The 21,136-nt window shown below is 35.7% G+C and overlaps 1 protein-coding gene across 7 annotated transcripts in view; it reads right to left on the bottom strand.

Annotated features, from left to right (window-relative positions):
* Positions 1 to 21,136, bottom strand: part of LOC150101365 (serine/threonine-protein phosphatase 2A 56 kDa regulatory subunit gamma isoform-like) — a 430,932-nt gene that overhangs the window by 214,440 nt on the left and 195,356 nt on the right. For all 7 annotated transcript variants that reach the window (XM_090400222.1, XM_090400219.1, XM_090400225.1 and 4 more), the window contains one exon: positions 896 to 1,058. In XM_090400222.1, coding sequence (XP_090256348.1) covers positions 896 to 1,058 — 163 coding nt within the window. The remainder of the gene's footprint in view (positions 1 to 895; positions 1,059 to 21,136) is intronic.

The raw sequence follows: 21,136 nt of genomic DNA, 5'->3' as shown, positions 1-21,136 counted from the left end.
GTGTGTCTAAAGTGACTGATCTTCAGAGAGTTGAAGTTTACAGAAAAGCATACAAAAGGACCATATGGCGAGGATTGGAGTATTACATCACTGAGCATCTGAGTGGCATCTGTTGATGTCCGATGAATAGGTGGATGGAATAATTGGGGGGGGGGGGGGCAATACCAAGAAATAAATTTTGAAGACCAGTGAGAGTGCAAATTGTAAGCAGGTGCTTCCTTTCCTAGTGAATTGCCTCCTCTCTAAGAATACAGAGAACATAGCTATAAGGTGTTACTTTATGGAAAACATGACTATGAAATTATTAAAAGTATATAACAGATTTTGAGCTGCAAAATCATTTGTCAGGTGTTACCAAATTTGCAAGAAAGAGAATTATGCACAGTTGAGCTATTGTGAAGTTGTCAATAACTCCTGAAATTACACAAATCAAAAATCGCAAACTTACCTCCCAATTAATCATTGCATTTGTCAAATTATCTTGAATTAACATAAAATACAAATAGCATAGGAAGTAAGTACATCAAAATCTGATAGTCAAGTTAATTCTCACTACAGTAAACACTATTACAACAAACTATCAAAAAAAAATAAATAAAATAAATAATAATAATAATAAATAAATTATTCTCACCAGTGTAATTAATGTATAAGTTACGTTAGTGAAGTTACATGAGGATGTTTCTTGCCCATCAGAAGCCAGAGTCTAAATCATTAAGCAAAAAGTGAAGACAGAGCAACTCCAATTAAGAGATATGCACCTAATATTCATTTCTAAGAGCTTCAAACTGCATCATGCCCATTACAAAGGATACTGTGACAGTACAACATGATTAAGTTTATGTTGTTACTAATCTCTTGTCAATATTATAAACATAATAAATATAATACTTACAGGTTCTGTTAAACTAGGATCCTTTTCTAAAAACTGCACTACACAGTAAGCCAACTGAGGATGATATACACTAAGGGACTTGACTTTATGAAGCGGCATGAGTACCTTAAGGAGAAATACTTTATGCTCTTCTTTTAAAGGCAATGCAAAGCCATTGATGATACTATAAGACAAAAATTTGATTAAATAACACTGCACAGTAGACATCCTATTAAAATATCTTAAGATTATAATGGTCACTCAGTTCACTTATGTTTCTAGAGGGCAGTCAGTATGACATGAATTACCTGATCAGATGGACTCCAGTTCAATTACTGTCAAGAATAGCAATAGTTTTTAGCCTTTTTAAAATTAAATTAGCGTTAGGAAAAAAGCTAGTAGGGTTTTTCTCCTGAAAAGCAAAAAAAAGTCTGAAGCAGACTATCAAGCTACACACAATAGTGCAGATTTTCACTCTTAACTGCTATGCAAAATCAGTGTCAGTGTTGCCCTATTACTATCAAATCTACAATTTATCTAACAGAAGCTGAAACTTCAAGAAGAAAACAATTTCAAAAACCAGATCAAGTAGGGTTGTTCTGATACAACACAGAGAACTAACTGAGAAGATAAAACAGATGATAGTCTTCTAAATAGTAAGTATAAAATGATTTCTTCAGGCTCAGAGAAAGGAGGGAGTAGCAATAACACATATAGCATGAAGATAAACCTGAATGGGGTGCCAATTAGCATGATGTGGGCAATTTCAAATCAGAAACTGGATAACATGAGTTATTTGTGCCAGAGGCAGAAATAAGTCATATTTTGGCCTCAGTGAAAATATCATGAAGGAAAATATGCGATTTTTCCGAGTTATTAAAAATAACAGCATTACTGTTATGTTCAACATAGAAATATATGAAAATTTGCATGAAATAGCATGAGTCCTACTAATTACATTATTGCTATTAATGATATCATCCAATTGGCCAAACACTATTATTTCAATAAAGTGATACTATCTCCAGTAGTGTTACACAAGATAAAAACGATTGTAAAAAGAAAAATATGTAGGGAAGAAATATGAAGATCTTAATATGAAGTAGTTTTTGAAAATAATGAAAGTAGAACAACTTTCATATATGAAGACATACATATAAGTATATGAATCTGCAGTCTCATATATAAAACTGCTGGTTCATATACAAAAATAATTCTGAGGAAAACTGAAGTAATTTAATAAAAAAACTTACCTTTAGGAAAATGAAGAAAGAGCTAAAGAAACATATAGTGAGGTTGTCTACAAGGAAGAAAATATAAGAACTCTGTAATAAACACATCCAACTAAAAGAAGCAGCCCATGAAAGTAGAAAACCATGTGTAATATCTTGGTGTGTCTTTGTAAAATTTACTTATTCTTCTTGTTTGTTCTCTAAAATTTTTGTCTAGATACGCTTGTACGTAAAGGATTTATCTCTAACACTTTAATTACTCTTTTAATTTAAATATTCTCTCTGGGCCGTTATTCACTCTTAAGAACGATGCTAGTAGATATAAGAACAATGGAATTGCTAATGGTCAACACCAATTCCTTTGTTTCAATACTGGATTTGATTCCTTTTTCGGATTCAGGGAAAATTTCTATTATCCTAAGCCACCCAGAATCCTAGATTAACAAACAGTGCAGAACCAAGGAACCAGAACACAGTTTAGCATCCTATCTTATTTTGCTACAACTTATTTATGCAGTTGCAGCCTCCCTATTTAACTTATCTCCCGCTGTGGTCCGAATTTTTGAGAAAGTGCAATAGAGGAGAAAATCAGGCAAGGCACCAGTTAAACTTAAAAAGCAAAACATTTAATTACAATTGAAGCATCTTACACTTTATGAATATACACTAATAAAGCAGTCTACAATTTCTAAGGGATGAGCATTAATTATTTAACCTCTATATCTTTATCATAACATGCAAAACAAAGAACTTCATATATATAGTTTACAATTTCCACTTGATAGATCAAACATGCTCTTCAATACTAAAGGACATTTGCTAATTGAATTTCTAATTTAGCTCCACATGCTCTTACAATAATTCTTTCACTAAAATTTCATAATCACTATTATAAAAAGAATATTATCTCTAGAGTCCTTCCTATAACACTTGCCAACAAAAAAAAAATTTTTTTCTGCTGATTATGATCTGACACTTGTTTTTTACTAATTTGGGTGCGCTGATTTCAAATATCAAACCCATTTTTCTCTATCACGTCAGGGTTTTCCTCTATGGCATTTTTTTTTTGCTAATTTGTAAGTTTTTGATAGTTTTAAGGAGGCAGTACTATTTAGAGGATCAAAAAAATCGATTTTTTAATATTATTTTCTGAAAGTATGTACTTTTAAAAATCTGTTCCTAACTTTTTATCAAGAAATTTGAAAAATTCCCGAAGATATAGCTTATTATTCAAAGCAGTGCGCAGATCAGAATAGGAGCGCTCACCTCGTCTTATGAAGTAATATGTTAAAGCTTTAGATTTACAAGGTGACTGCTTCCAATACATATGTGAAAAATTTCCACGACATAGTTATGAAAAAATTAAAGCCGGTGTATTTGATGGACCGCAAATTAGAACTTTAATGAGCAACCCAAATTTCATCAACTCTATGAACGAAATTGAGATAGAGGCTTGGACTTCATTTACGATGGTTGCGAATAATTTTCTTGGAAACAAAAAAGCGTGCAATTACAAAGATCTAGTGGAAACAATGCTTGAAAATTTCCAGCGCCTAGGTTGCAACATAAGCATAAAGCTTCATTTCCTATACATTCATCTTGATAGATTTCCCGAGAATTTAGGTGCTGTAAGCAATGAACAAGGCGAAAGATTTCATCAAGACTTGAAAACTATGGAAGATCGGTACCAAGGAAGATGGGATTCTTACATGATGGCCGACTACTGTTGGAGTATTCAAAGGGATTGCCAAAACAGAAAACACAGCAGAAATTGCTACAAACAAAAATTTATTCCCTGAAACTCATGTGTAAGTAAAATTGTTATTTCTTTATAAATATTCTAGTAATTTTTAATGAATATTGTTAAGTAGTTATGTATCTAATTATCGGCCTCTCTCGCATTCAAAGCGCCAGTACGTGCAGTTGTAGGTTCTTACGCATTTATTCGTTTACTAACAAGCGAGAGCAGTAAGCGCTCCGATTCTGATCTGCGCACCACTTTAAATAATAGGCTATATCTTCGGAAATTTTTCGAATTTCTTGATAAAAAGTCAGGAACAGATTTTTAAAAGTACATACTTTCAGAAAATAATATTAAAAAATCGATTTTTTTGATCCTCTAAATAGTACTGCCTCCTTAAAACTATCAAAAACTTACAAATTAGCAAAAAGAAAATGCCATAGAGGAAAAACCTGACGTGATAGAGAAAAATGGGTTTGATATTTGAAATCAGCGCACCTAAATTAGTAAAAAAAAAAAACAAGTCTCATATAAAAGTCAGCAAAAATTGTGTTGGACTGTGTAATTACAAACTTTCTTCTTATACACAATTGCTTATAAAAACAGACTGTACATTACCAACTGCTGGGGAACTGTTTGGCCACTTCACATATTACGACTGGACAATCACTTTCGATTCCCGGTTCATTCTGCTTTTTCTGAGGCATTCTTCACGGGTCCGAGCTGTAGTTATCTCCACCGCCGAAAGTAGGCATATGTTGTTCTCTGGTTAACTGGCACAACATCGTAATGATATCTCTGGAAATATCGGAGATTTCCTTCTGCTGGGCTGATCACTGACTGGTAAACTTTCAGGAATTTCATGGCATAGTTCCTCAGTCTTTATCTCAAATCTGCGTCGAAAAGCAGGGGACGAGAAGGAGTCACGAGGAGGTTCCAATACACCAGCGCACAAGTCCAAGTGCATAAGAGTAAGAGAGTTTTTTTGGTGCTGCAACGACTTTTTAAATTGCGCGCTACCGATTCCTTCTATGTTATTGTTTTCCTCCTCCCCTTTTTCCATGTCACCCTATGTCACCCAGTACTTAGCACCACATACAGAATTCTAGCGTACTCTTCCGAGTTTGTGTGTGGGGGGGGCATGATTACCTAAAGGGTGCACGTGTTTTTAGATTTCGGTCACTTTACTTAATTGGATTATCTTTTCTCCCAGCAATTTGTAAGTACTTACACAAAAGCAGCAAGGTTTAAGAATTTAAGCAATTTACAATATTTTACCTAATAACATAAAGTAGTGAAAAAATATCCTCAATTTATTAATACTTTGGTAAATTACAAGAATTTAGTAAGCTCAATATATCAATATGCGATTCAAAATGTAAACTGATGTTAATTCTGTAGGAAACGTTAATTAATTGAATTTTAGTTTCATTCAGAATTTAACAAAGGCTCTCTCTCTCATCAAAAAAAATTTTGTAAGAGATTTTTTTTTTGTTTTGGTCATTCCCATGTATTCTCGGGGGGGGGTCTCTTTCTTTTTTTTCAAGTGCTGCAATTTCTGTTGATATATTCTGTGCCTTTCTAGCAGTGATGTTTTGAAATTGCACAAGCAAGCGTTTCCTGCACTTATCCCTACTTCTTTGCTTATTTTCCTCATTAAGTATTTCAATACAATTTACCTCTACAGATCTCAGACAATCGTCCTTCAAATTTTCTTCTGTATTAACTTGGTCTCTTGCTATTTTAATGCTCAAAATTTGATATGTTCCAGGTTGACAGTTTACTTCTGAGATTGAAGCATTTTGAAATTCAATCTGATTATTTTCAACAACTTCACGTCCTCCATCTGTCTGCATGACATTACTTTTATTCTGCGTTCTTTCTTCATATGATTTCTCCTTTCTATCCTTAATTTTAACTTTATTATTCTCTCTACTAAACCGTTTCCTTCCCATGAGAAACATTTCATGTCGAGAGAAATTACAAGAAAACTTGTACCTCTCTAGAAAGTTAGTTCCTAAAATTATATGCAAACTTGAGCTAGGTGATGAGGGAAGAACCAATAGTTCTTGCCAAACCCATAACCCAAACTCAGGCAGATATATCTTTGCTCAAACCTTCTTATTTGCATAACAGATTGATTTTGAAATAATTGACAATCTGACTGGGCTCCTCAATTCAGTAATGCCCCTCCAGATTTTTGATCTGATACTCTGGAAGTAATCATCATTTATAATAGAGGCATTGCAACCAGTATCTATTAAAATGTCACAAGGGGATCCTTGTATACTCCCTTGGATTATCATCCTTGACTCTCTCAATTTTGTACAGTCTTTATTTCTCCTGTTATTATTACAGGGCACATGCCCGAGATTTGATTCTTCGTTATTTTTCCAGGATGACCTTCTACTAGAAAAACAGTTCGGGGCAAGATGCCCAATCCTATCACATCTGAAGCATTTAGGGGGTTCCCTATAATCTCTTTGAGCATAACTATCCTGTGAATGAGATTTATAGACATTGGATTTTTGTTCAGTCATTGATTCTAACTTATCATCATGTCGTCAATTCGGTTTAACATAGGCTGGTTCTGTCGTTCAACTTCTTGTCTTATCGTTTCATTGATCTTTTCTGCTTGAAAGATATGAGGCTCTGAGGATCTGACCAAGATGGTCGCCAGCTGTTGTAATACAGCATCGAGTCGATCCATCACAGGCTGTTGTAATCATTCCACCTCACACTTGATCATGGAATTCACTTCTTCCCTATTAATTTGACTCTTCTCTGTTATAAGGCTCTCATTGCAATTAGACGACACTTTATTAAAATTAATGGACTTCTGTCAGTCATTATTTCCTTGATTTTCAGATGCTCCTTTTTCCCTTTTATGCTCTTTTTCTTACTTATTATTATTCTCAGAATTACTAGTTTCCTTAATTACATTAATATGGCCTAATTTGGATGCGGGACAAATGTCGCCAAGCATCTGTTCTTTCTCTTTCACAGCTTTGTAGCAATCCTCTAAGTTTGTTAGCCTTTTCTTATATGCTGTTTCTCGCAATTCCAATTTTAATCCCTGCTTGAACTGGAGGAATACTGCCCAGTCTAGGTGAGCTCTATCCTCGCTAGAAATACTGAGACTGTTGGCTAGGGTTAGCAGATGATTATAATAGTCTGTTATGCTTTCCCTATCCTTTTGAGTACTTCCTTGCAGTTTCCAAAGATTGGGTCCAATGCTCCTTAGTTTTGAGAATTGCGAAATTAACGTTTCTTTAAATTTTGTATCGAGAGTTTCTTTCAGAATTGGGGAGGAATACAGGAAGTTCTTTGTTCCTACTAACTTACTCCTAAGTAAAATTAGCAACTGAAAGTCAGACCAATTTGACAATTTTCTTAGTTTCTCGATATAGGAAAAAAAAGCTAAAACATCGTCAATTTCCTCTTCAGAGAATTGCAGGAATACCTGTTGTGGATTCACCGTTCTGAAGAATTCAGTATCGTCCATATTAGTACTTGATGATAGTGCCATATTGATATATCAGTTACAATTTTCACAAATCTAAATATCAAAATTTCTTAATATTAAGCTTGCCTGATTTACTCTATAACTTTCTCACTTTAATTTATTTAATTTTATGTACTTAGGTCTATAAATCAAATCCTGTCAGCTGCGCCATTGTAAAATCTTCAATGGTATTGTCTTACTTATTCTTCTTCTTTCTTCTCTAAAATTTTCATCTAGATACACTTGTATACTTAAAGGATTTATCTCTAACACTTTAATTACTCTTTTAATTTAAATATTCTCTCTGGACCGTTATTCACTCTTAAGAATGATGCTAGTGGATATAAGACAAAGGAATTGCCAATGGTCAACACCAATTCCTTTGTTTCAATACTGGATCTGATTCCTTTTTCGGATTCAGGGAAAATTTCTATTATCCTAAGCCACCTTGAATCCTAGATTAACAAAGAGTGCAGAACCAAGGAACCAGAACACAGTTTAGCATACTATCTTATTTTACTATAACTTATTTATGCAGTCATAGCCTCCCTATTTAACTTATTTCTCTCGCTGTGGTCCGAATTTTATGAAAAAGTGCAATAGAGGAGAAAATCAGGCAAGGCACCAGTTAAACTTAAAAAGCAAAACATTTAATTACAATTGAAGCATCTTACACTTTATGAATACACACTAATAAAGCAGTCTACAATTTCTAAGGAATGAGCATTAATTATTTAACCTCTCTATTTTTATCATAACATGCAAAACAAAGAACTTCATATATAGTTTACAACTTCTACTTGATAGATCAAACATACTCTTCAATACTAAAGGACATTTGCTAATTGAATTTCTAATTTAGCTCCACGTGCTCTTTCAATAATTCTTTCACTAAAATTTCATAATCACTCTATTATAAAAAGAATATTATCTCTAGAGTCCTTCCTATAATTACAAACTTTCTTCTTATACACAATTGCTTATAAAAACATAGACTGTACATTACCAACTGCTGGGGAACTGTTTGGCCACTTCACATATTACGACTGGACAATCACTTTCGATTCCCGGTTCATTCTGCTTTTTCTGAGGCATTCTTCATGGGTCCGAGCTGTAGTTATCTCCGCCGCTGAAAGTAGGCACAGATTGTTCTCTGGTTAACTGGCACAACATCATAATGATATCTCTGGAAATATCAGAGATTTCCTTCCGCTGGGCTGATCGCTGACCGGTAAACTTTCAGGAATTTAACGGCATAGTTCCTCAGTCTTTATCTCGAATCTGCGTCGAAAAGCGGGAGACGAGAAGGAGCCATGAGAAAGTTCCAACACACCAGAGCACGAGTCCAAGAGCATAAGAGTAAGAGAGTGATTTTTGGTGCTGTAATGACTTTTTAAATTGCGCGCTACCGATTCCTTCTATGTCATCATTTTCCTCCTCCCCTTACTTAGCGCCACATATGGAATTCTAGCATACTCTTCTGAGTTTGTGTGTGTGGTGGAGGACTGCGTGCTCCACCACACTTTTACTTAATCGGATTATCTTTTCTCCCAGCAATTTGTACTTATTTGTGTACAGTACTTACACCAAAGCAGCAAGGTTTAAGAATTTAAGCAATTTACAATATTTTACCTTATAACATAAAGTAGCAAAAAAATCAATTTACTAATACTTTGGTAAATTACAAGAATTTAGTAAGCCCAATATGCGATTCAAAATGTAATCCCATGTTAATTCTGTAGGAAACTTTAATTCAATTTTAGTTTCATTCAGAATTTAACACATGCAACCAGAAATTTCTTGCTTATAAGCAAGGAAATTTCATATCCTCTTAAGAAAATAAGAGAAAAATGTAGGAAAATGAGTTAAATATAAAAGAAGTCAAACAAAATTCATAGAAAGATTTTGTAAAAAAAATACAGAAGAAAAATATGAAGGGTCAAACTACATAAGAAATATGGAAACAACTGGAGAATCTGACTCAATATCTAAGTTTGAACCTTTCTATTTTGCTAGAAACCTCAATAACTGTCAGGTTATGAAGCACCAACATACAGAAATGGTATGGAAAAATCTGAAGAAGGATTTTTCTTCAGAGATGAGACTAAATCATAGCAAGGACCTCAGAAACTGCTTATCATGTCTAAAGACATTTCACTATAACAGACAATTTCTGAGGTCCCTACAAGTTTACTATTGAGAGTGTTCTTTGCGAGCTAGTGAGTGCTGTATTCTGTATTAGTCTCCTTTTGGGAGTTGATTATGGTGAATAAGTTTGTTATAACAGTATTTGCTATACTGAAAATTACAAGCTTTACATTACATTATAGGCTATTTTTTTCCTGCTGCATTTATGCCCAGAACACAGCCTTGACATAAGTGTTTATAAATTCATGTGGAAAAAAACACACGAAACAAAAGGTATTATCAATTAAATTACTGCTGTTAATAAAAACCTTCAGATTGTCCAGATACAAGAAGAGTGGAAATAAAGCACTTCTAAATTATAAAACCTTGTATGAGGGGCAGTAAGAAAGTAATGTTTTGCCCCCCCCCCTTGTTTTTTTAACATAAGAAATCTATAAGAAAGAATGTTTGCTTATGTTATCATAAACAGAATTTAGCTTGATGTAGTTTCTAAAGTAGAATAACCTGTGATCAAATCATTGTTTCTCTAGCTTACTGTATGTAATGTAACTCAGCTTGTCCAGTATATTTGTATATGCTCCAGACGATCTTAATATGAAGATCGAAACGTCGGGAAGTTAAAAGAGTTATTTTTAACACGGTTGTAAAATCCATAATTTCTAAAATGAATGCTGATCACCGTGCAACACTAAAAGAAAAGAAAAATCAATTTACATATCTTGGCAGTCTCATTACTCACAACTTGACAACAGAGAAACAGTAAAATACAGACAAAGGATTGTCTAATATGAATAAATTAAACAAAATATGGAAAAATAACAGCATTTCAAAAATCCTCAAACTAAAACTCTAAAACCATTATTATACCTACAGCAATGTATGGAGGACTTGGACACTAAGTCAGAAAGAAATATAGAAAATCAGAGAATTTGAAATTATTATTATTATTACATGACAGCTTCAGGGAGTCCAAAGACTCATTGAGGGAGGGCACCTACTCCACAACTCGATCCAACTACAACGAACTGCTCTGCTTTCATCATCTACACCGACGCCATCTACCACCACCACCACTAGTATTTTCACAGATGATCACAAACATCCATGCCCATGGCAGGATTCGAATTTGCAGCCTTTTGGCTGGAGTGGATATGCTAACCACTTGGGCAACTCTTGATTGTCTTCCTGTAATGATTCCATTCAAGATTATATTTCATAATCTTTGAAAGGACGTTCTCTGGTTTCCAGAGAACGTCCTTTCAAAGGAATTATCAAATTATAGCTATGATTCTTATAGCTATGATTCTCAATAAATAAAATGCTTAAGAAAAATAAATAAGACTCACAAGTCAAAACACAAAACAAATGGACAAGTCAAAAATGAATTCAACTATAGTGAAGATATCATAGCTATAATTCTCAGAGAAAGGACACTCTCTGGAAACCAGAGAACGTCCGTTCAAAGATTACCAAATATAGTCTTGAATGGAATCATTAGAGGAAGACAATCAAGAGGTAGACCAAAAAAGTACTCGGCTATAGTCTTTGAAGGAAAACGCACAATTATCAAACTTCAGAAAGATGACAGGAATGGCCAGATATAGAATCAGATGGCAAAGATTTGTACATAGGGGACTTAATCTGTCATCTGATAAATAAAAAAGAATATACTGAGTTATCAATTACACATGGAAAAGTTGTCTGAGAAGTAATAATTGATTCTTATAGATTTTTAGGTGCTGAGTTCAGAAAAAATAGGAAAAAAATTCTGCCACCCACCAATTTTACCCAATTTATAATTTTATCATTTTTATTAGTAGTATTTGAATTAAATTCAGTGCATTGGTATTTATTTTCATTCTCCTTTATTTACAGCTAATTACCATATTTGCCAGCATATAAGATGCACCCCATTTTTTGTACAAATTTTTTAGAAAAAAACTTTATTACTGAATATTATAAGGAATTTACAGTATTTCAAATATAAAGTAATAAGTGGGTCTACTTTCAACAAATACCTGATCTAACTAGGAAAGAGTACCCACCTTTTAATCTTCTTCGTCAAAACCCAGAAATTCGTCTCCAGAGCTAAACGAAGAGATAAAGTGTTCTTGAAAACCTCTTCTAAATCAGAATCTGAGTCCTCATATAACAAATTGTCCTCTGCACTATCCAGTGCATTACTAATGCCACATTTCTTAAATGATTTAACCACTGCCTTAGTTTTCACAGCATCCCATGAAGCTTTGACCCTCTCACAAACTTGCAAAATGCTAGGCCTTTTCCTTCTTCCTGATGACTTAACCTCAAAATCTGAAGCATCCAGTTATTCCACTTTTCCTTCATAAAGCCCTTAAATGGTTTATTAATACAGACATCTAAAGGTTGAAGCTGACTAATTAAACCGCCTGGAATTACAATGCTCTGACACACAGCAAGGAAGCAAAAAAGAAAGTGTAACTTGGAACAGAGAAAATTTCCAGAAATGAAAGCAATAAAAATCTTTGTATCGCACATAAGATGCACCCTGTTTTTCAGACCTAGTTTTAGAGAAAAAAAAAAATAAAAAGTGTCCTACATGCCAGCAAATACGGTAGTTATATAAGTGCTTTTTTATGGTAAATAAATAAATTTCCATGAAACTTCTCATTCTTAAGATAGGAGGGGGAGAAATGCAAATAAAAGTGGGTGGCTACTTTGAATCTGATTCGCTGAGATAACGGATGACTTTCCTGTTGTCACACACATGTTCTTGGGTGATTCTTTAGTTCAACTTTAGTTGCGGCTATTTTTTCTGGCATCGCATACTGGCTATAAAATAATGAGGGATTTTTATCCCCTTAATTCAACTTTAGTTGTTGACTACTAAGGTTATCATATTTCTGAAAGGTAGCACATTTTCTAAGTTAGTGTGAAGATTTAATTTAATGTATTTGCAGTTTTTTTAATGTTTTTACGTAGTGGCGTGTAATAGTGTTGATGTGATTTGTTAAAATTCGTTTAACTGTGTTTCAAGTGGTGTTTGTAATGGCTTCAAGAGGTTGCAAAAATTCACCTAACAAAGAGGATACACCAAATACCCATGCTTTTTGTGCGAGTGGGACAGACGAGATCGAGAGCAACATTGGATCAAGAAGGAATGGCCAGAAAGAGTCACATTAGAACCTGGTAGTAAATGTGTTATACGAAACTTTGGTTGCTTGGGAAAAAATCCTTTTACCCCCCCCCCCCCCCCCCAAAATTGAAAGAAGGTATTTTTATCTGTCCAGACATCAGTAAACTTATGAAGGATAAACTGTTTGAAGAAAAAATGGCAACTGTTGAAAAAGAAGTGTGGAAAGCTTTGAAAGAGGTGGTGACCAAATATTTAGGAAATCACAAAGACCCCAACAACTATACTACAGAAATTCAAGGGTTTGGGATGTTCCATGAGTTTAAAAGTGCACTTTCTCAACTCTCATTTACACTACTTTCCTGCAAATCTGGGAACTATCAGAGAAGAGCAAGGAGCGATTCCACCAAGACATCAAGGTGATGGAAAGAAGGTATCAGAGCAGGTGAAATGGCAACATGATGGAGGACTATTGCTGGATGTTGCACAGAGACAACCTGGGAAAAGAATTACACAGAAATTCAAAGTTCAAAAAGAAGCTTTGAAGGAAAAAGAAAAAGACACCACAACGAAATATAAAGTATGTACTAAAGATTAATTTTTAATTACTTTAATTAAAAATTTTTTTCCAATACTTTCATTTCAAAAATGTTTACGGAAAATTTTAAACACGGTTATTTTACTTAATATAATGCGTTTTAAAGCTATTTTACTGTAATACTGAGATCCATTTTGTAAAAATCCTTACATGATAAAGAAAAAATGGAAGAGATATTTGAAATCAGTGGTCAAATATTAATCAGAAAGAGTTAATGGTTTCCAGACAACTTTTCATGACTCAAATTTTGCAGGCCTGTGTTATCTAAGAATCAGCAACAATAGCTATTATTACACATATCATTCCCCAAATTTGTTAAATTAAAAAAAGAAAAGGTTCCATTCAAAAAATTTCCTAAATTCAAAGTTTCAAAATCCTAATTCTAACTAAATTTCACAAAATAATCAACTCTCGCTATAAAACAAGCATCATTGATAACTTAATCAATATAAAACTATTCAAATATCCAGGTCAAAGCTATGCAGCACCAGTGATATTTTACAAGAAACCTACTACTGTAAACTTTTCCTTTTGTCCCTATGAGTATGTTATAGTGAGAGTGACTGAATAATAAAAATAATAATAATTTGTGTTGATATCCAATGTTTTTTTTTTATTATTATGTTACATCATAAATCTGCCTAATTCATTTAAACTGCTATAAATTTTACAAGTTTTGCTAAAGTGACTACACAGATAACACACACAAATAAAGATACACCTCATATCCAACTTTTGACATATAAAAGCTGGATATGAGATATGTTATATAAAATATAACATATCTCATATCTAATATGTTATATAAAAGTTAATATTACATTAACTTTAATGGACACTTTGCATCCATGTAGTTATTTGTGTAAACACATTAAGGCCAGTTCAGCGGTTTTAGCACACAGATAAGTCAGAATTTGCTTACATTACCATTTCATAATATTTTTTCTTTTTATTATTATTAATAATATTATTATTATTATTCGGGTCTCCATGGAGTCAAAAGACTCATAGCAGGAGGTCCTTCCTAGGAAACACAAAGTCTATCATATCGCTCATTAAATTCACTAACCGTTCTCGCTCTCACCACTCTATCAGGCAATGCATTCCATGGTTCAACCACCTTCCATGCAAAGAAACCACTCCTCACCCTCTTGCTCACAGTTTCCTTTCGTAACTTCCAGGGATGGTCCCTTGTCATCACTCCTTCCCACTGTTCAACCAAGCGAAAGAAATTCCCAGTGTTAACCGTGTAAACACCTCTCAACAATTTAAAAGTCTCAATCATATCATCTCTTCTTCTATCCACCAAACTCTGCAGTCCACATTCCCTCAGCTGATCCCCATAACTAACATTCTAATTTAGTTCTGAAACCATCTTTGTTATCTGTCTTTGTACCCTTTCCACAGTTAATTTATTCCCTTCAAATCCAGGGGACCAAATCTGCGAACAATAGTCTAAGTGTGGTCTGATCAGGGTCTAATACAACGGAATGATAACTCATCTCTGCAGGTCAGAGTCCTTCTCATTATTGCAGCAATCATCTTCGTCACCTTTGCTATATGTCCTCTAAATTTCAGGTTTACATCAATCATCAACTCCAGATCTCTTGTCTCCCCTACTTCCTCCAGTATAGCTCCTCCAATAGAGTATGCAGCGTCCCATCGATGTGTCCCAAACCTCAAGATCTTACATTTTGCTGCATTAAACCGACACCCCCATTCATTTGCCCATCTGTTAGCTTATTCAAATCCTCTTGCAGGGCTACCGCATCTGCACTATTACTAATAACCCTTTCCAGCTTCACATCATCTGCAAACAACTGAATATCCACCTATAATCCACTGACAATGTCATTGATATAAAGGTTAAACAATATAGGTCCCAGTATTGAGCCCTGTAGGACCCCACATGTAACCTTCTGTCTCCTTGAAACTGCCCCACCATACACAACTCTCTGATACCTATCAGAACAGCCAATCCTGAATCCAGTTGACCAACCCGACATCCAAACCAACGTGCTGCAACTCAAATATCAGCTTCTCAAGTGGCACCCTGTTAAATGCTAAATCCAAGAAAATGGCAGTATATGCCTTTCCCTCATCTACTGCTCTTGTAACTTTATTATAAAAGGCTAGCATCTTTTACTAAAACAAGAGTGCCCCTTCACAAATTCATGTTGACTCTCACATGAATTTGTGAAGGGGCTGTATATCCCTCACTAATTTCTCCAAGATCTTAACAACTACTGATGACACACAAACTGGCCTATAATTAGACACTTCCAGTCTGCTTCTGCTGTTATGGAATGGCACTATCTTACCTTCCTTCCATTCCCTGGGCACCTTTCCCATAGCCAGACTTTCATTGTACAGCCAGGTCAAAGGAGATGTCAGTTCTTTAGCACATTCTCTCGAAACTCGTGGTGAAATACCATCCAGTCCCACAGGTTTACTGACATCCAGAGTACTCAGTATCTGAAACACACTCTCCTGCTGCACCTCTAAACCTCGAACCTTCCTTATCCCTCTAGTATTAAAATTTACTCCTCCAGGATGAAATACTCCAATAAAGTGTTCATTCAACAATTCCACTGTGTCCTTTGCATCAGTCACTCTATTCCTATTTTTATCCCACAATGTCATTCTTCCACAATCATTTCTCCTCCTACTGGCCACATAGCTAAAAAAATTCCTTAGGATTTTCTTTGGATCTCTTCTCATATTCCAGTTTCACCTTCCTTACCATACTAGTCACTCTCCTGGCCTGTGTCTTATATTCTTCATGCATCTGCTCTTCACCTGTTTCCTTATATCTCTTCCATAGCCTCTTTATCGCATGCAGTTCCTGTTTAATATTGTTTGTCATCCACTTTACTCCAAATTGTGTCCTCTTCTTCACTTGGGGAATCAGCTTACTATTGCTGCTAACAAATATTCCCTCACAATTTCCCAAGCAATAATGATATCCTGGCCTTCCAATTCCTCCCTCCATAAAACTTCCCCAAGTTGACATTCTAAGACTATTATAATCACCTGCCTTATAATTCCACATACGTTCCCGTCTCTTTGATACTCCCGCATGTCTATTCATCTTCCAAGTGAAAACCACATGGCCACTCTCTCTCCAACTGGTGGGAGAGATGTTATCTCAGTTCTTCTCAACTCTTCTGATGCTATGACCAAATCCCAAACTCTTGCTCCCTCTATTACATGTTGCCTAAAACATTTGTCCCTCAAGTATTCTAGAAATTTCATTCCCTTATTGCTACATGCATCTTCCTCTCCCCAATTTACACCGCTGTAGTTAAAATCTCTCATAACAATCATTCTTCTTGCACTTGCCAAGCTCAACTGTCTAAACATCTCCTGGTCCCCACCCTCTGTGCTCCTTGGTTTGTAGCAACACCCCACTAAATATCATGTCCTGTCCACCTCTACCTCAACACCATATGCTTTCAAAATCATCAGTGTCACTGCCTTCCAAAGCCTCCACTCTTAGAGGATATAAGCCGTCACTTATCATAAGCAGTACTCCACCACCACGCTTTCCCTTCTTAACCTGCCGAAAACTGCTGTACCCTGCTACTTCTATTCCTGTTATTATATCCTCTTCTGTCAACCACACCTCAGTGATCCCAATAATCTTTGGCCAGGTTGATGCTATCAGTGCCACCAATTCCTCTCCTTTATTCCGGATACTCCGGGCAGTAGTATAAAGCATAAAAATGCCACTGCTTCTATACCATTATCCCCTCTAGACTCTATTGGGCTCAGTATCACCTGATGTCACCCCCCTTCTCCCAAGTACCCATTCCCACAAGAGGCCACCCCTGCTACCATTCACCCTGGGCATTCTAGTTTCCCTGCATTGACACACCGACTAGTTCAGAACAGCAGTCTCTCCAGATGCCTACGTCCTTCCTCATTCAAATGCAAGCGGTCTCTTGCATACAGTTTTTTTCTGTCCTCAAATGCCCTCTAAGCATCCACATATTCTAATCCTCTCTTCTGACACATTTTAGCTATTATGTTATTCAGTATTACTGCTCAGCTTGTCACTATCATATCTAGGCAACATGCACACTATCTTTCCTCTCTACATCTTCTTTCGTACAACCTCAAGCAAGAATCTCATATTTCTCGCTGCCCAATTTACATTACCTCTCAAGTCATTTGTTCCTACCATCACAATCATCTCATCCACCTTTTCATCCCTCTTAATTGCCATAGCCACACTTTCAAACTTTCCTCCAAGCAAACACTCCTCATGCATCCTATCTCGAACACCACAGATCGTTGAGTCCCCATACATTACACCTCTTACCATCTTGTTCCTCGATTGCTCACATGCATCCCTCACTCTCTCTCCTCTAACGCTTTCTCTCTGTGTTCCCCTACTTACCTGCCTTCCTGACGTCACTCTATCCCTGGTTCCAGTGCTCCCTCGCATTCTTCTCATTCCCTCTTTCCTACTGTTTCCATTCTCTCCTCTTCTACCATTCCCATAACTCTCTCTCTCTCCGACTCCTACTCTGATTCGCCTTGCATTCATCTCATCTCATCTTTCACACTTCTCATCTCATTCCCTTTCTTGAAAGAAAAGCAAAATATTATTTGGAATACAAAAAAATGCCACACATTTCTTACTAAGGAAATCCAAAAAAATTGAAAGAGACTCACTTCAACATAATACAGATGTAATGTAATAGTGCAATTCAACATAACGCAGATACACTTCAATGTAATAAAAACCAGACAATGATTCTCAATAAAAATTATATGTGCACAATCTTAATAAAAGCTTCATCTTAAGAAGCATAGAGCACACCAGTGTCATCTGAACAATGAAGGTGGCATTTGATTTATTACATGATCATCTTCTAAGAACAACAAACCAAATCAGAGACCTAAAACAGGCATAACTCAATTCTGGAATTATGTTACTCATACTTATAACAGGAGAGCCTCAGAAGCTCAGTCAGTATAGATGAAGCCCTCTGGTCAGAAAGACCTGGGTTCAATTCCCATTCAAGGCGTGAGGAACTTTTATCTGGTGTCTTTCAACTAAAGGTGAGTTAGCTGGTCTCATACGAAGATAGGGTTTTTTTTTTTTTTTTTCCACCCAGAAACTCTGGTTTTTTTTGTCCTTCAGAACAGGCAAACCAGCCCTGTGAACACACATGGCTACTTACGACCCAGCCACAGGCCTAATTCGTCAGCTATATGCCAGTCCCAAGCTTGTACGGGGGGCGAGCAATGGTGAACTACCTTATAAAAATCTCACTGAGACACTTTGTGACAAGAACACTTGCCTACAAAGTTACCAAGAGTCAGACACGACTGAAGGGTTAAATCATCATTTATAACAGGATTCTCTGAGATCAGATGGAGAAAAAAACCTAGATCAAATTATGTTACGTTATTTATTCTTTTTTTTTTTTTTTATCTTGCAAGAAAGACAAACCAGCCAGAGAATACACACAAGTCACAGGAACAGCAGAAGACTATGTGATATTAGCTTAACCACTGTAACACAGAAACAATTATTACAGAGGCAGTTGATGCTGGTTCTTGTTGGAGAATTTAAACAGTAGGAAATAAATCCCAGACATTCAGATATGTTTTCAGAGTATCTAGATCAAAAAGCAAAGCTAATAATACTGCTAAATACCTGTTCAAGTCATAGAAGTCATGACTAATACCATGTACGAACATAAAGATGTGCACACACAAACAAGAAATAGTCATTAATTATATTGTTTATAATGATATCATTAGAATAGTTTAAGGATAGAAGAGTTTAGAATGCATTTTAAACAATCGCTGAGTATCACATTGTAAATAAAAATATTTACATATTATTATTATCTGAGACCTCCAGGGAGTCAAGGACTAATCGAGGGAGGTTGTAAATTACCCAACCCAGCTTATCATACCTTCCCTTAAATATGTTTTCAAAAGAAAAGGAAATGAAACAGCTTTCAGAAGCAAAGGCTAGTCCCGAGAATACAAATACTAATGAAGAAAAGAGAGTTTGAAAAAAAGTGGCAAAATCTGAAGAAATAACTGATTCAGACAAGCAAGCATGTAGCAAAGTTATCTATATGTATGAGAAAAATCATAACTGGTGAACTCAAGAAATTAAAGCTGATTTGAAAATAAATCATAGTGAATATTCCTCATAATAACTTAGCATGTGCATTTAGGAAGAAAATGTAAGAATACTAAGCTATACATAAAATTAACTGAACAAGTCATTTGAAAAGTCTTTTTACAGGAATATAGAAGACTCATGTCATATTAGTGATATGTTCTGGAGGCTATTGAAAAAGTTTTTTTTAGAAATGGAAAGAAAAAATAACACAAAAAGTAACCAAAATGATAAAGTTGACAAATAAGAAGATAAGGATTTTCTGAATGATTTAGTTTAATCCTTGATCCAAGTGTGAGCAAACAAAGTTTGCACCTGAAAATATCTTCAGGACTGGGGTAAGGTAGTACAACACCGGGCAACTCGTAGCAAACGTGGACCAAGCTAACATCACTTCTATCTCAGTATCTCCCATAATGCAAAACACATCTCCTTGCGGATATGTATAATGTTATGCATTAAGGGAAGGGCCACTACCCAGACTAGTTTCGACCTTTATTGAGGTCTCTTCAGTGGAAGCCAGGCCCAGAGGTGGAGATACCAGGCAGAAGCAATGGCAGGCCACCTTTTTATTAAATTACTCTGGATTTAGAGAAAGATGTTGAAAGTTTATTTTCAACATCTTTCTCTAAATCCAGAGTAATTTAATAAAAAGGTGGCCTGCCATTGCTTCTGCCTGGTATCTCCACCTCTGGGCCTGGCTTCCACTGAAGAGACCTCAATAAAGGTCAAAACTAGTCTTGGTAGTGGCCCTTCCCTTTATTTTTCACTTGGTTAGACTATAATAAATTTAGTTTAATTCTTTATCCAAGTGTGAGCAAACAAAGTTTGCGCCTGAAAATATCTTCAGGACTGGGGTAAGGTAGTACAACACTGGGAAACTTAATTACTTGAAAAATTATGAAATGAAATAAACAACAACAGAAATGTGCAGAGTCACCCAGACTTGCAACTATGTGCAGGCGCAAACTTGACTTACTTGTCTGTTTGCTTACTTGGGAAATAGGATTAAAACCAAGTTTATATACAGGGTGTTCGGGATAAATTTGACAGTTTCGTAAGGAAAAAGAAAATCTTCTTTGTATCTATTAAATTTAATGAATTGACAAAAAAACATTACAGGCAGAGTTAATTACAATACTATCAACAAGATTTACTCAAAATAACCACCATTAGCATCGATCACAGCTTCAATTCTGCTTCGGAACCTCGAACAAGCTGATGCTACAGTCTCCCTGGGAACGGCCGCAAAAACTGTTTTAATTTTATCCATTAACTGGGCTTTTGTATTACTGGAAGTGCGATTGGTGTCTTTTTCAACTGCGCCGCATACAAAATAATCCATGGGGTTAAGGTCTGGGGAGTTTGGAGGCCAAACATTTGGACTGGTGAAGTCGTAGAAATTTTCAGACAACCATTTTTGACTTTTCCCAGAGGTGTGGCAAGGGGCCGAATCCTGCTGCCATACATACGGCCTACCATTGGCTACCCTTGTTATCCAGGGCTTGACTACAGTTAGCAACTCCACGAACAAAGCCCGAATTCCAATGCCAGGGTTCTTCAACACCTGTTCCTGCAGATTTGTGAGGAATTCTGCTGTACGAACGCAATCAGATCGTCTGCTAGGGATCTTTCTTCTTGCTACATCCTCGTAGTCACCATTGCAAGTCTCTAGTTCATGCCTGATTGTTTTTACTGTATTCAGAGAGCATTGGGCAGCAGTCGTAATATCCTTATTTTGATGGCGGGCACGAATCATCATGATACAAGTTATT

Source organism: Typopeltis vanoorti, chromosome 11 (assembly GCF_054136105.1).
Source record: "Typopeltis vanoorti isolate ZY-2024b chromosome 11, IOZ_Tvanoo_1.0, whole genome shotgun sequence".
NCBI lineage: Eukaryota > Metazoa > Arthropoda > Arachnida > Uropygi > Thelyphonidae > Typopeltis > Typopeltis vanoorti.
Note: the sequence above shows the minus strand (reverse complement) of the source record. Positions and strands in the feature narration are given on the sequence as shown.